The sequence below is a fragment of the Platichthys flesus genome, chromosome 2, assembly GCF_949316205.1.
Source record: "Platichthys flesus chromosome 2, fPlaFle2.1, whole genome shotgun sequence".
Taxonomy (NCBI): domain Eukaryota; kingdom Metazoa; phylum Chordata; class Actinopteri; order Pleuronectiformes; family Pleuronectidae; genus Platichthys; species Platichthys flesus.
Window position 1 is genome coordinate 28,694,782 of NC_084946.1, and position 16,395 is coordinate 28,711,176.

A 16,395-nucleotide genomic window follows, 5' to 3' on the forward strand; every position below is an offset into this window, starting at 1 on the left:
ACAAGGGGTCGATAGAGACACTTTGGCATCACTAACAAAATGGTCTTGATATTGAATGTAATAAACTTTAAACTTCTGATTATTGTGAAGCAGCTGGAAAGTAAAAAACCAGCAGATTTTGAGTTGAGTGAAACTGGAGGAAGTCGTAGAGGTTTGTTTTCCTGGATCTAGGATCACGAGAAGCAGCCGCTGTTTCATTGGTTGTAGTGATCTCACGTTCAGGCCAACGTCAACATCCGCTGCAGCTCTATGACTCCTCTCTAACGAGTGGTGTGTGTGTGTGTGTGTGTGGGGGGGGGGTCCACGCTGCAGCATGTGGCATCGAGAGGCTCCCTGACATCCGAGCGGTTGCTGGTTCGATCCCCAGTTTAATGTTTAAGCACATTTTCTTTAGGATTAGACTCAAGAAAGAATTCCGTTAATGAAGCTGTGATTTCAAACCATATTGTTTGACTGTTGAATAAAGGAAGTGGATCTCAGCTGTTCCCCCGGGGGGGTGACAGGAGACCTGACCTGGTGTTTGTTTGTTTGAAGAGTTAATTGGAGGAAATAAGATTTTAATTTCTATATTTAACGACCGAGCTCAGAACAACACTGGAGAGCTGAAGCAGCCTCAATGAAACGCTTCAGGACAAAACATCAGGCCTGAGCTCAATGACGCTCTTTGTGGATAATTATAGAACGTCTGTCGGGGGCCAGTGTGTGTGTGTGTGTGTGTGTGTGTGTGTGTGTGTGTGTGCGTTTGTGTGTGTGTATGTGTGTACAGAGAGTTATACTGAGGAGGCTTTGTCCCACACACACACACACACACACACACACACTTTGGCACTATACACTCAGTGGGCACTTTATTAGGAACCCCTATACAGTCTCATGCATTTAATACACGCACACACACACACACACACACACACACACACACACACACACACACACTTGCTGAAAAGAACATTGTGTAAAAAATCCCTTTTTGCTGGATTGAAAGGAGCCAAACTTTGAGGTCGGTGATCATAACATTCATCAGGAATAAGACTCAACATGAGACTCTTCCTATGACCTGTGTGGAATGAGACACATTCAGGTCACTACCTGAAAACGTAGAGCGTGAATAATGTTCTCCAAATGTTTGGCTGGAGCTCCGTTGACCTCGGAGATGCTCCTGAAAAAAACACGTGAGAGAGACGAAAGTAGGCGAAGAGAAGGGAGTGAGGGAGTGAGGGAGGGAGGGAGGGAGGGGGGGCCACGAAGAGACAACGAGACGAACAGAGACGCAGAGAAAAGAGTCTTTGTCCTCAGCGACGTCTGATGACTCAGCAATCGGACCTGAGCCAGAGAGACAGAGACAAACCTGAAGGCTCTGCAGACGGATTCATCCTGAACGTAAACACCTCCCAGACACGAGCATTGTCCCAGAGCGACTGCTGCTGCTGCCTGTGGAGCTGATGGAGCTTATTGAGCTGATGGAGCTGATGGAGCTGATGGAGCTGATGGAGCTGATGGAGCTGGTAGAGCTGATGGAGCTGGTAGAGCTGATGGAACTCACAGAGCTGATGAAGCTCACAGAGCTGATGGAGCTGGTAGAGCTGATGGAGCTAGTAGAGCTGGTAGAGCTGGTAGAGCTGATGGAGCTAGTAGAGCTGATGGAGCTGATATAGCTGTTGGGCTGATGGAGCTGATGGAGCTGATGGAGCTGATAGAGCTGATGGAGCTGATGGAGCTCACAGATCTGATAGAGCTGATGGAGCTCACAGAGCTGATAGAGTTGATGGAGTTGATGGAGCTGATAGAGCTGGTAGAGCTGATAGAGCTGATGGAGCTGATAGAGCTGATAGATCTGATACTGCTGATGGAGCTGATAGAGCTGACAGAGCTGATAGAGCTGATGGAGCTGATAGAGCTGATAGATCTGATACTGCTGATGGAGCTCACAGAGCTGACAGAGCTGGTAGAGCTGATAGAGCTGATAGATCTGATACTGCTGATGGAGCTGATAGAGCTGATGGAGCTCACAGAGCTGATAGAGCTGATGGAGCTGATAGAGCTGGTAGATCTGATACTGCTGATGGAGCTGATAGAGCTGATGGAGCTCACAGATCTGATAGAGCTGATGGAGCTGATAGAGCTGGTAGAGCTCACACACACACACACACACACACACAGTTTAAGGGACTGATATTTATGACTTGTCACCAAATAAGAGCAAATCAGTCATGCATAATGTCTTGCTCGAGGACACTTCAGCAGCGTCCTCTCACCTGCCACCTCTTGTCCTCCAGATTATTCCAGATCCAGTGGATTCCAGCTGTGACCGTCCAGATGAAGATGAAGATGAAGCAGCTCGGAGCTTCGTGTGGATTCGTTCTGTTGAACCTGCTCGTCCTCGCCGCCGCCCGACCGAAGACAGGTCAGTCTGTCCACAGGGTCAAAAGGTCAAACCTCTGGGGACAAAGGAAAGTCTTTCTATCGCCTCCTTCTTAACTCAAGTGGCAAACTGGGAAATACTTGTACAAAGGAGATCGGATTTATTCAAATGGTTTAAGTTGTGAAAACATTGTGCAAGAGAAACAAAATCTAACTTATTTAAATCAGAAAAACTTTGAGAGAAACAAATGAGAATTAATTTAAATATATTGTGAACAGAGAATGAGACTTTGACGATTCGACCACAGCAGGAAGTAGAAGCTTCTGGAATAAGGAGCTTTGGAAACAGAGGAGACAATGGTGAGGCCGCCGCGACCTCGACCTTTGACCTCTGAGTTAGTTAGAAATTCAAAAACATCGTGTTTATAGAAACTGGACAGACGGACAACCTGTCAACCACAGTCTGTTGACATCGTGGAGACGTAACGATCGCAGCTCGAGTTGTGAAAGCTTCTGCTGCTGAGGAGGAGGAGGAGGAGGAGGAGGAGGAGGAGGAGGAGGAGGAGGAGGAGGAGGAGGAGGAGGAGGAGGAGGAGGACACAGTTTAGAACGTGAACCATATTTCAGATGTTTTTATTTGACTTGATTTAAGCCTCCAGACACTGAAGCACACACATTTATTAAAATGTTAAAAACCCTCCGTTGCTCATGTGTTTGAAACTAGAGATGGAACCCACAACAATCCCACAGGCTGCTTCTCTCGTGACTTACTGAGGAAACCAGACGATTCTTTTCCATCTCCACAAACACAGACTCAGCTCGAGCTTCAGAAGGAGTCACAGCTCAGTCACGACTGTTTGAACCGAGATGATGTTTCACCACTCGAGAAAAATTAATCACAAAAACAGGTGAAATGTGAAGTCACAAGAGGTCCAGGTGATAAATCATGAGAAACATACACCGGTGGGCGAGAAGGCCGTCTGCACACACACACACACACACACACACACACACACACACACACACACACACACACACACACACACACACACACACACACACACACACACACACACACACACACACAGACTACACAGAGCCTTTATGACTCAAACCTAGATGATATGACTGGGTTCTTTGATAGTTTCCTGTTCAGTGATATGTAGAAGGTTGACTGATAGAATCCCTCTCCAGCTCCTCTTCTGATTTGACTGGTCTCGATCTCAGGTCCTGATCAGAAGTGTCAGTCCGGTCCAGTGGATCTGGTTTTCCTCATCGACAGCTCGCGCAGCGTCAGGCCCCACGAGTTCGAGACCATGAGGAAGTTCATGATCGACATCCTGGACACGCTGGACATCGGACCCAACGCCACCAGAGTGGGCGTGGTTCAGTACTCCAGCCAGGTGAGGAAGATGCACACAGCATCCTCATCTTCATCATGTTCAGATACACAGAGGTCATCCTCTGCTGCTTCTTCTTCTTCTTCTTGGATTTTACAGTTTTTGTTTAGAGCTGATTAAAAAATGACCGGTTACAAAAATACTTTTCCAGGGTTTCTAAAAGTTTCATTACGTTACATTTCTTAAAACTTTTTTACGTACGACAGATATGAAGGACTATCAGACTCAGAATTACTTGCACTTCCCTGTAAATGAAGGTAAAGTGAAGTAGAAAACTCAGATTATTGAGTTTCTGGACTTTTTAAGACGCTGTTTTCTTACAAAAGGTCCGTTTGATGTCAGAGGAATCTTCAAACCACTTTGTTTTTCTGTCATTTCTCTTTATTACGTGATATTGGTCAATTCGAGTGGTCTGTCATTCCGTCTGTGGACTCTCACCTCTGGTCTGCAGGTCCGCAGTGAGTTCTCCCTGAAGACGCACATCAAGCTGGACACGATGGTGAAGAACATCAATGACATCGTTCCCCTCGCTCAAGGCACCATGACGGGGCTCGCCATCAAGTACGTGATGAACGCAGCCTTCATCGCGGAGGAGGGGGACAGGCCCAAGGTACCGATCGGCTCCATGTCTTCAGTTATCTGTGAGTTGAACTCAGCTGAGCTCTGACCCGGAGGTTCTCTCCCCCTCAGGTCCCCAACGTGGTCGTGATCGTGACCGATGGACGTCCTCAGGACCGCGTGGCCGAGGTGGCGGCGGAGGCCAGAGAGAAAGGCATCGAGATCTACGCTGTGGGCGTGGCCAGGGCCGACATGACATCACTGAGGGCCATGGCGTCCCCGCCGTTTGAGGACCACGTCTTCCTGGTGGAGTCCTTCGACCTGATCCACCAGTTCGGACTCCAGTTCCAGGACAAGCTCTGTGGTAAGACTGCAGGGAAATGAAACAACATCTCCATCGATTGAAGAGAACAAACTTTAAGTTGAGTGTGAGTGTGATGTTCACTTTACTGGAGTAACACCATCGACCTTCAGTTTCAAATAGCACATTGAACTCTAATGAGGGTAGAGCTCATGAAACACTTTGAACCTATGAGATGAGGACTTCCTGATAAGTACACACATGAAGTTGGGGTTAGAGTTCATATAAACCAGGGGGGACGTATGATTTCCCTCTGATCCTGGATCTGAGCTCCTGGTCTCTGCTGCAGGTGTTGATCTGTGTCTGGAGTCAGATCACGGCTGTGAACACGTCTGTGAGAGTTCACCAGGCTCCTACCACTGTGTGTGTCTGCCTGGGTACACACTGAAGGCCGACGGGAAGACGTGTGCAGGTGAGACACACACACACACACACACACACACACACAAACAAATGTACACAGTTTTGTTAGTTTTAGTTTCATGTTGTAATTTAGGGACTAAAGAATTTTTCCTGACATACGTACTTCCTGTCGTCATCACCGACGTGGGCGGAGTCTACCTATACTTGACTCTGATTGGTTTGTAGACAGGCGTTTATTTAACGCACATTTAATGATAATTATCCTCTCAACGTGTATGTGTGTGTGTTTTTGTGTTTGTGTGTGTGTGTGTGTGTGTGTGTGTGTGTGTGTGTGTTTCAGCCATCGACCTGTGCGCTGAGGGGAAACACAACTGTGAACAGATCTGCATCAGCTCCCCTGGTTCCTTCACCTGCGACTGCAACAAAGGATTCACACTGAACGACGACAAGAGGACCTGCTCAAGTGAGTCACACACACACACACACACACACACACAAAAACAAAGGCAGAAAGCACAGACACACATGTAGACGCTGAAATACATTTAATAATATTTAAAGTGGATAAAGACTCAACATTGTATGAGCCACAGACGATCCTGTATATCGGCCCAGCTCTTATAATCTGTATTATTCCACACTCACACATTTTAACACAATAAATTTGTTGTTTCTTATTATCAAGACTCGACCAGAATGTTGAATTATCTCACACATTGAGGAAAGTGAAAGTTCCTGGACAGGCCCCATGATGAACTGGTTTCTTCTGCACCGAGACTGGTTCCCACTCAGTTTAGTATTTTCCTGGCGACAAGCAAACAGATACACAAACACACCCGTCCTGTCGGAGGTACACAACAGCGCTTGTCAAACTCTCTGTGTTCACGTCATGTTCACTCATGCTGAAACAGATTCTGATCTTCTCAAGCTGCTGGTTTCTCTGCTGCTTCATGAAGCTGAGTGGGAGTTTGTGCTATGTTCCTTCTCACAATGAAAGAATCAGTGTGAAAACCTGGATGATCTGACGTGCTGTCACATCCTCATGGAGCCAGACAGAGTTTAATTCAGTGACTTGTCGGGGGGGAGATCAGTTGTGAGAGAAACAGGAGCATAGACACAAATTCACACACTTTGTCGTGCCGCTGTTCGCTCTGCTGCTTACTCCCCCGCTGCTTTCCTCCCCTCAGTGATCGACTTCTGTTCGTTTGGGAACCACAGTTGTGATCACGAGTGTGTGAGTGTGCTCAACGGCTATCACTGCCGCTGTCACGAGGGCTACAGGCTGCTGGACGACGGCAAGACCTGCCAGGGTGAGTAGAGCAAGCACCAGACATCACAGAGCGCTAGTGAAGGCAGGTGAGGACACAACGGTCTCATGGAGACGAGGGTCAGATCTGAATGTGTAGAATCCACCAAACACAACCACTGAGGCTGAACTCTGTGGGATGAGATACCAGCTCATTCAAAGATCTACTGCCGATGTGATGGAGGAAGATCTACCTGCTCAGTTCTATGCTCACTGAAGCTTTGTGGGAATGTGATTAGAAAGTGTTTCCACTTCCTCCCTCTGTACGAAAACTAGAGATACTCGGATACAAGCTCTCGACCAATCAGGAAACCTACTGATCAGAAACACTTGAGCAAACATCAGTGTGATAAGAACCTGAAGTGACAGAAACATCTTTACAAACATCTGACGTCTACTCTGATGTTTTTAGTTTGGTCCATGTCCCATCTGCGAACATGGAGGAGGAGGCATTTATGACCTGTACTGCAGCCAGACACCAGGGGGCGATCCAGATGCTTTGGCTTCACATCTGGGAGCCGTCTTGTTTACAAAGTCATTGGCTGTTAACCGTCAGTCAGTGTGTGCACAGGGAACTCACAGCCGTGCACGAGGTTCAACACAACAGTGTGGGTCCAAATCCAACATGCTCGTTGTGCGTTCACAGGAAATGACCCTCGTGACATGAAACCACGACGCGTCACCGCCTGCTTCTCTCACTTCACTTGAAGATGAACCTTTGACTTTGTTGTGTGTCGACTCAATCTGCCATTTCCACCAGTTCACGACTCAATCAGCCATTTCCACCAGTTCACGACTCAATCTGCCATTTCCACCAGTTCACGACTCAATCTGCCATTTCCACCAGTTCAGGAACATGTTGGTGATCTCTCTTCCTCCGGCTCCGCACATCAAGAGCATGTCCACAGCCTCACTCTCTCACGTCTGCAGCCTGTCCCCACAAACACGCATGTTGTGTGCATGAGAACACACACGCAGCCAACATGTCTGCACACATTCATGACGCCTCAGCCTCAGCTTCACAGCAACAGCTGCAGTTTAACATCTTCCTTACAGAAAAGAGATGAGGAGGATTTACAACCTGTGGAAATGAAGCCATATGAACCTTCAAAGCAGCAGCAACACAACATGTAACCGTGTCGTCCATTTAACACAAATACCACAGCACCACTGTGTGAAGCCTCCTGGAGAATGGACTGTGGCCTTCCTACTGGGTCCGCTGGTTTCATCTTACATTGATTCAAAAGGATCATTCAGAGGTTATGAATGAGACACAGGAGAGATGAACAGTTAATCATTTCACAGATATTTGTCAGGTTTTAATATTTGGCCTTCATCATTTCTTTTTCAGCCTTATTTAGAAAACTTTAATCTAAAAACCCAAATCTAATTTTTGGGTCAAAACGGAGGCAATGTTTAAAGAAAAATTTAAATTGTCACTATAGAAAGAGAGAGGGTTCTGATATAGGAAAAACTTCCACTTGTTTGGAAGCAGGTGTAAATAATTATTTTAGTTCCATTCACTTCGATTCACGTACAAAAGCATTAATGAGAAGTGGACAGGCTGTGATCAAAGTGTAAAATGGACAACATACACACACACACTCACATTAACTCATTGTGTGTGTGTCTGTGTGTGTGTGTGTCTGTGTGTGTGTGTCATTTAGCCATTGACCTGTGCGCTGAGGGGAAACACGACTGTGAACAGATCTGTGTCAGCGCCCCGGGCGTCTTCAGCTGTGACTGCAGAGAAGGACACACACTCAACGAGGACAAGAAGACCTGCACACGTCAGTCAGACCCTCACACACATGCACACATGTCTACACACAGACCAACAAACACACACTCGGTCACATGACTCACTCTTCCCCCTGTATCCTTCTTCTCAAGTGGAAGAGAAGTGATGTTGAGCTCAGCTGGTAAACGACTCAGTGACTTTGTGTTTTAACTTCTAAGAAACAGATCAGTTAAAGTGCAGCTGAGTCTCTGGTCATCAGATGAGTCCTTTCTTTGTTTGTTTTAGTGAATTAACTTTAAAATGAACTCAATATATTTATTATATGTTTATATTGTTTTGGTCGTTGCAGTTAATGCTTGAAGACACAGAAACAAACAAAAACACACATTTCAGTTCGACTTTCACTACAAACAAGAACCTTTAACAAGTAATTACAACAGCAAATAACAAACTGTGTGTGTGTGTGTGTGTGTGTGTGTGTGTGTGTGTGTGTGTGTGTCATTTAGCCATTGACCTGTGTGCTGAGGGGAAACACGACTGTGAACAGATCTGCATTAGTGCACCCGGCACCTTCACCTGCGACTGCAACAAAGGATTCAAACTCAACAAGGACAAGAAGACCTGCACAAGTCAGTGCACACAGTAACACAATACTCCTGAGTGTGTACATGGTGTGTGTCTGTGCAGGTGTAACTTTGTGTTGTGGAACTGTGTGTGTGCAGACATGGACCTGTGCAGCAGCGTGGAGCACGGCTGTGAGCACCAGTGTGTCAGTACTCCTGGATCCTTCTACTGTGTGTGTCCAGAGGAGCAGCTGCTGCAGGAGGACGGCAAGAGCTGCGGCAGTGAGTCCACTCCGTCTCCATCACCTGCAGCATGAGGGAGGGATGGAGTCTGTCCCAGCCCGGGGGGGGGGGGGGGGGGACCACTGCAGGAGACAGATGCAGGGACACTGATCACTGGGAAAGACCCACCACACACACACACACACATTACAAACTACACATGCCACCAAAAGAAGTTAACAAGTAGAGCTTGATAGAATGGAAGTTGACATCAGGCCTGAAAGTTACCAACAGAATTAAGTTGGATGACAGTTTACTCATCTCAACATTTAGTATCTTCTACAAACTCTGGAGCCATCAGGCTGGATGGCAGCAGCATGTTTGTAACAGAGGCTTTTCTATGATGGAGTATTATGGTCGTTCATTTTCCTCATTTTAACAGACGTCAGGACTTTTTCTCATAATATAATAAAGTGTTTCCTTCAAGTTTCCCTGGAGCTGAAGCAAAGTCTCCGTCTCTCTCTCCTTCAGCCTGCAAGTCGGCCAACATCGACCTGGTGCTTCTGATCGACGGCTCCAAGAGCGTCCGCCCTCAGAACTTTGAGCTGGTCAAAAAGTTCGTCAACCAGGTTCGGTTCTTCTTCATGTTGACAATGAGCAGTGTGATGACATCATCGTGTGTTACACACTTTGTTTTGTTGGAGCGATGACGAGGTGGAACTGTGACTGACAGGAAGTGGATGTAACCTGAGAGTTCAGCAACAAACTTCCACCTGTATTCACCAAGTTCTGTCTCCAGAGGAGCAACATGGAGGTGTCCTCTGTCTCCGTCTCCAGTGTCTCCTTCTGTTCACTTAGATTAGAGCCACCAGCCACTGCCTGCAGGACAGTGTGTGTGTGTGTGTGTGTCAGGTGAATATCCCTCACCTCCTCCTCCTCCTCCTCTTCTTCCTGCTCCTCTTCTTCCTCCTCCTCCTCCTCCTCCTCCTCCTCCTGTGTCTCAGGTTGTGGACTCCCTGGACGTGTCCACTCACGGCACCAGAGTGGGTCTGGTCCAGTACTCCAGCCGGGTCAGGACAGAGTTTCCTCTCAACATGTACCACTCTGCTGAGGAGATCAAAGCTGCAGTGATGAAGGTGAACCTGTGTTTGTTATCTTCACTTTAATGTTTTCATGTCAGACTCCGTGTGGAGAAAGTATTAAAAAGCCTCCTGAGAACCACCTTTCATTCTGGAGCCACGTGAAGACAGTGTGATCATTTGAATTATCATTACACAGTTCAGATCAAAGTTTTAACACAACTCTCAGTCCACACTACATTTTATTTCACGAGCCGCCAACAGGTGAAGACAAAGAGAACCTTCTGCTCAGGACGTCCCAGACTTCAGTTAGAGTCATAGACCTGTAGACTGCAGGTCCAGAGGGAGGAGCCAGTGTGGACCTGGAGCTCCGCCCCCTGCTCCCCCCAAATATGGTTCCTTCAGGTTTCACAAAAACCAAGATGGCGCTGGACAAAACGCCAAACTCTTGAAAATGGCGGCTCACAAACCAGCGGGGGACGTCCCGGTGGGTTGAGACTAACAAGAACCTGTCCACTCATCTCTGTGTCTGTGTAGGTTGAGTACATGGAGAAAGGGACGATGACGGGTCTGGCCCTGAAGCACATGCTGGAGAACAGTTTCTCCGAGGCCGAGGGCGCTCGTCCCGCCAGCCGCAACATCCCCCGCATCGGACTGGTCTTCACAGACGGACGCTCCCAGGACGACATCACCGAGTTCGCCAAGATGCCCAAAGAAGCCGGTAAGACTCGAGCGGTGAGAGGGTCCACGCCAGATCTACGGTCTGTTCTCTGGACCTGTCAGTTGATGAGTGGCTGCAGATGAACGGTCTGTTCTCTGGACCTGTCAGTTGATGAGTGGCTGCAGATGAACGGTCTGTTCTCTGGACCTGTCAGTTGATGAGTGGCTGCAGATGAACGGTCTGTTCTCTGGACCTGTCAGTTGATGAGTGGCTGCAGATGAATGGTCTGTTCTGTGGACCTGTCAGTTGATGAGTGGCTGCAGATGAACGGTCTGTTCTCTGGACCTGTCAGTTGATGAGTGGCTGCAGATGAACGGTCTGTTCTCTGGACCTGTCAGTTGATGAGTGGCTGCAGATGAACGGTCTGTTCTCTGGACCTGTCAGTTGATGAGTGGCTGCAGATGAACGGTCTGTTCTCTGGACCTGTCAGTTGATGAGTGGCTGCAGATGAACGGTCTGTTCTCTGGACCTGTCAGTTGATGAGTGGCTGCAGATGAACGGTCTGTTCTCTGGACCTGTCAGTTGATGAGTGGCTGCAGATGAACGGTCTGTTCTCTGGACCTGTCAGTTGATGAGTGGCTGCAGATGAACGGTCTGTTCTCTGGACCTGTCAGTTGATGAGTGGCTGCAGATGAATGGTCTGTTCTGTGGACCTGTCAGTTGATGAGTGGCTGCAGATGAACGGTCTGTTCTCTGGACCTGTCAGTTGATGAGTGGCTGCAGATGAACGGTCTGTTCTCTGGACCTGTCAGTTGATGAGTGGCTGCAGATGAACGGTCTGTTCTCTGGACCTGTCAGTTGATGAGTGGCTGCAGATGAACGGTCTGTTCTCTGGACCTGTCAGTTGATGAGTGGCTGCAGATGAACGGTCTGTTCTCTGGACCTGTCAGTTGATGAGTGGCTGCAGATGAACGGTCTGTTCTCTGGACCTGTCAGTTGATGAGTGGCTGCAGATGAACGGTCTGTTCTCTGGACCTGTCAGTTGATGAGTGGCTGCAGATGAACGGTCTGTTCTCTGGACCTGTCAGTTGATGAGTGGCTGCAGATGAACGGTCTGTTCTCTGGACCTGTCAGTTGATGAGTGGCTGCAGATGAACGGTCTGTTCTCTGGACCTGTCAGTTGATGAGTGGCTGCAGATGAACGGTCTGTTCTCTGGACCTGTCAGTTGATGAGTGGCTGCAGATGAACGGTCTGTTCTCTGGACCTGTCAGTTGATGAGTGGCTGCAGATGAACGGTCTGTTCTCTGGACCTGTCAGTTGATGAGTGGCTGCAGATGAACGATCTGTTCTCTGGACCTGTCAGTTGATGAGTGGCTGCAGATGAACGGTCTGTTCTCTGGACCTGTCAGTTGCTGAGTGGCTGCAGATGAACGGTCTGTTCTCTGGACCTGTCAGTTGATGAGTGGCTGCAGATGAATGGTCTGTTCTGTGGACCTGTCAGTTGATGAGTGGCTGCAGATGAACGGTCTGTTCTCTGGACCTGTCAGTTGATGAGTGGCTGCAGATGAACGGTCTGTTCTGTGGACCTGTCAGTTGATGAGTGGCTGCAGATGAACGGTCTGTTCTGCGGACCTGTCAGTTGATGAGTGGCTGCAGATGAACGGTCTCTGTGTGCACGTCCGCAGGCATCACCATGTACGCTGTGGGCGTGGGGAAAGCTGTGGAGGAGGAGCTTCGTGAGATCGCGTCCGAACCCGTGGAGAAACATTTCTATTACACCAGCGACTTCACGGCCATCAGCACCATCGCTGAGAACCTCAAGCTGAACGTCTGTCCAGGTACAATCCTCCACTGAGGACGCTGCGTCTTCACAATGTGCAGGAGCCACACGACAAACACAACACACAACAGCATACATGTATTATCTGTTGGCCAATAATCAAATGTTTTATTTGATAAAATTAACACTTTAGAAAAGAAGTGCAATTATTTTTATGTTTTACTTCTTTATTCTAGCCCTGTATATTTGGTTGTATCTGTGAGTAAGAAGTTATTTGTTAAACTGTCAAATATCAAATCTCAATTACATTTCTTTGTGAGTTTGACAATGAGGACATTTTCTTTTTTGATATTCAACATTTTTCAACGTCTTAATTTGGCAAAAGTCTGAATGGATCAGCTCAACTTTTCATTCTGTATATTTTACTCACACATTGTAAAAACGAAATCCTCTTTTTAAAAATTTAAACGTGAAACCATTCCCAGAGAAGAAGAAGATAATGCCGGCAGGGTAAATTAATATCTTGTCGTTTGGCTCCATCTACTGGCCAAAGATGCGACATGACAGTTTGGAGAATAACTATATCTCCATAGATGAACCTTATTCCACATGGAAACAAGAGAAGAGCAACTCAGACGTTTTTAACTTTGTTTTCAAGTATTGAACTTTTCAGTTGGTCCCAGGAACATTCAGGCTAAATCATGATTTACTCCTGAAACACAAGTTTAAACTGCAGCAGTGTTTCCTGATCAGTGACCAATCACTGCAGCACAGAGACAGATGTGGTGAAGTGAAGGTCAAACAGTTGAAGTGACTCACGATGGCATCATGAAGTGAAACTAGAAGCGGTGAGCACACGGTGACATGTGCGTCCATGTGGATGATGGTGCTGACGTGTGTGTGCAGAGGAGAGTCAGGGGGAGATCGAGGTGAAGGACCCGTGTGCCTGTGAGAGTCTGGTGGAGTTCCAGCAGGCCACCATGAGCAGCCTGGAGCAGCTCACACAGAAACATATCCTTTCAAACACATCTGGAAACAAACAGCTGCTCTGATGTTAGACAGTAAACTGAGGTTTGTGACCATGTGAAACTAAAAGAATCTTCTCATGTGATGTTTTCAAAACGCTGCCTGTTGTCCCCAGCAGCTGCTCCATCAGAGTGAAGGATGTGTGAAGGAGAAGCTCAGGACATGGAGGCACCTGAGTGGTGCTCGTTCAGAAGGAAGAAGAGAAACACCAGATATTAATGTTTTACACTGTCCATTGAAAAACAGATTCAATGGAGATGAGTACAAATCAGGAAACAGTGAAATTCATCCAACTGGTATCGAACGTGTCAGGAACTGGATCCATATAAACCAGTTAGATGATGTTTCTTTGACTCGATGTCAGAGATGAGTGTGAATTATTCTGCTGCTGAAAATCAACACGTCTGAATTTGTAAAGAGACAAATATCTGTGAGATGTTCAGAAACTACTCATGTGTGTGTTTGTTATTCCTTAATCAACTGCCCACTGGCTGGGATGACTGCTCGTCTGGAGCAGCTGGAGAACCAGCTTCTCACCAGGAAGTGACCAGGACGCCACAGAGGAAGAAGGAAGGAGTGAGGAAGAGGAGGAAGAGGAGGGCACATCCTGGAGAGATCCTTTAGAGCAGGAATCAGAAATCCCTTCTAATCAATGGACCATCCAGTGTTTCCACGAAGCCTTGGGGGCCTTCAGTAGATCTGCTGATCTTCACCTTGATGAGGACCACATTTATCTGACAGCTTGTGATTAGGATTCACTTCTCTGGTAAAGATGTAAAAAATAAATCATTTGTTTACTTATTGCCTTTAAAAGACAACAGCGACAACAATCTACGATTCAAAATAAACGTTTGTATAAAATAGATGAATATTAACAACACTGTGCAACTTTTATTGACCAACAGCGCCCCCTGCGGCCACATGAGGTGATTGACTCTGTTTGGGTCTGTGTTCGAGCGAAGACACGAGTCCCACTCACTGAACTGAAATATTACCCATGATCCTCTGCTTCCTGAACCTGAAGAGCTGCAGCTATAACAAATCTTCATGTTTCACAGTTTCCTGCTGAATCTTGGAGATAAACTCTGGTTGTTAATAACTTCAGAGTGTTTGTAACTGATCTCAGTTCAGCTTCACTCTTCAGCTGCAGCTGGTTGTGTCTGTGACTCTCAGTCAGTTGTTCTCTCAGGAGATGGAACCCACTCAGCAGAGTCACAGAGAACAGAGGCTCAGGGAGAGAAGGAGGAAACTTTCTCTTGTTCACACTCACACATCAGACTCACTTTCACCAAGCTGCTGCTTTCAGGTGGAAAAGTTGCATAGTGTTGATTTAAATGCATATTTGTGACAAACTACAGTTTCCATGTGTCATCCAACAATCAGAGAAATCCTCCAGACATCTACTCGTACATCATCAGATACAAACAGGAGCATAGACGTGTTGGAGTCTTTGTGAACTGGATGTAATCGATGTAGATATTAGAAATAAACATAAAGAGAAAACCATGAGCAGCAGTTTTCAACAGTCACCAACCCTCCATCTGTTTCTGTTAGTTCCCTATTTATACTTGATCTGTTTTCTACGCTTTGTTAAATATGATGTATTTATAGCATTTTTTTTACCAACAGTAGACTAGTGATTAAAGAAGTCGGGGGGGGGGGGGGGGGGGGGTTGTTACCACTCCCATTTTTCATACGTCATGGTTTTTTGTTTTCCAGGTAGAAAAGTCATTTTTAACTCCTGTCGGGCTTCGTAGTGAGAAGTGTTGAAACAAAGGGAAGTGTAAAGTTTCACTGGAGCTGTGGTCTGGTGTTGATTGAGGTGTTCATATTATTATAATCAGTATTTTACTCTGAATAAACGACCTTTCTTACGTAAAATCATTCTTTTCTTCACTCTGCACTTTCTACATTTCATCCAACAACAGTCTCCACATGTTTGTGGAATAATGAACTGAAATCAGTCAGTTATTGGGAAGCGTTCGTGTTAATTCATTAATAATTAATTCATATGACAAAAGTAGATTTTTTAACTCTTACATTGTTGAATAAAACAAAGACGACCATAAACGTATTCTCCTTTATATTTGAACACCTGTTATGTTTTTGTATATTTTCTAGTAACTTTACTTTTTGATATTTTTCTGGTGAATCATTGTAATAAAGCACAGACGACATTAAAAGAGTGAAATCTTTCAGAGCTGTGTCCCCCCCCCCCCCCCCACAGGGTTTATAGATTCCACCTTTTTAAGGCCTTATGACATTTCCTTGTTGCCTGCTCTCAGTATGAAATACTGTCTGTATCAAACTACACACACTTCCAGTAGTTTCAAGACAACAATTGAAAACTCCCTCCCAAGAGACTGAGGCCTGTCATCTATTAACCTGGAGGTTGGTGGTTCAACTCCGGCTCCTTGGGCAAGGCACTCGACATGTTCACAGGAACCAACAGTCTGATATTAACCAGATGAAGACATGAGTCTGAATAAGACACTGACAAGTAAACAGCATGTTCTGATCACTTAACCTGAATAAGGTCAAACTCAGAATGTGGACGTGTGTTTTGTCTTCTGTCCTTTGTCTCGTTACGTGACGACTTAATCACGTTTTAACTCCTGTTGGACTTGTCACAGCATTTTGTGACATCAACAGACAACAGTTACAAACCGATGAGGACACATGAGTCTGAGCGTAAACAAGTAGAAGACGTAATGTCATAGCATGTAAACAGGAATATGAATATGATTATACATTTTATGGGACATGACACATGAAGGTGGGGAAGAACCTATGACCTCAGACACAGTCAAAGCTCAATGCTGGAGTGAGGAGATGAAGGAGGAGCCACTGTCTTCAGGACATCATCTCTCAGACACTTTCTGTCCCTTGTCTCTGCTGTGAACCTCCCATCATCAATTATTTCCCAGCATGCAGCTGTTCCCAGAGGCTGCTACAGTCTCCCCCTGGTGGTTG

At 46.4% G+C, this 16,395-nt stretch overlaps 1 protein-coding gene across 1 annotated transcript in view; it reads left to right on the plus strand.

The window, feature by feature from the left end:
• Positions 1-15,086, plus strand: part of matn4 (matrilin 4) — a 23,072-nt gene extending 7,986 nt beyond the window's left edge. Inside the window, exons 2-17 of the mRNA XM_062410081.1 lie at positions 2,277-2,404; positions 3,589-3,764; positions 4,213-4,371; positions 4,452-4,683; positions 4,970-5,092; positions 5,384-5,506; positions 6,231-6,353; positions 8,017-8,139; positions 8,597-8,719; positions 8,813-8,935; positions 9,407-9,504; positions 9,880-10,011; positions 10,492-10,675; positions 12,302-12,454; positions 13,303-13,405; positions 13,909-15,086. Of these exons, the coding sequence (XP_062266065.1) occupies positions 2,317-2,404; positions 3,589-3,764; positions 4,213-4,371; positions 4,452-4,683; positions 4,970-5,092; positions 5,384-5,506; positions 6,231-6,353; positions 8,017-8,139; positions 8,597-8,719; positions 8,813-8,935; positions 9,407-9,504; positions 9,880-10,011; positions 10,492-10,675; positions 12,302-12,454; positions 13,303-13,405; positions 13,909-13,969 (2,124 nt within the window). The 5' untranslated portion in view covers positions 2,277-2,316 and the 3' untranslated portion in view covers positions 13,970-15,086. The remainder of the gene's footprint in view (positions 1-2,276; positions 2,405-3,588; positions 3,765-4,212; positions 4,372-4,451; positions 4,684-4,969; positions 5,093-5,383; positions 5,507-6,230; positions 6,354-8,016; positions 8,140-8,596; positions 8,720-8,812; positions 8,936-9,406; positions 9,505-9,879; positions 10,012-10,491; positions 10,676-12,301; positions 12,455-13,302; positions 13,406-13,908) is intronic.
• The last annotated feature ends 1,309 nt before the right edge of the window (positions 15,087-16,395 follow it).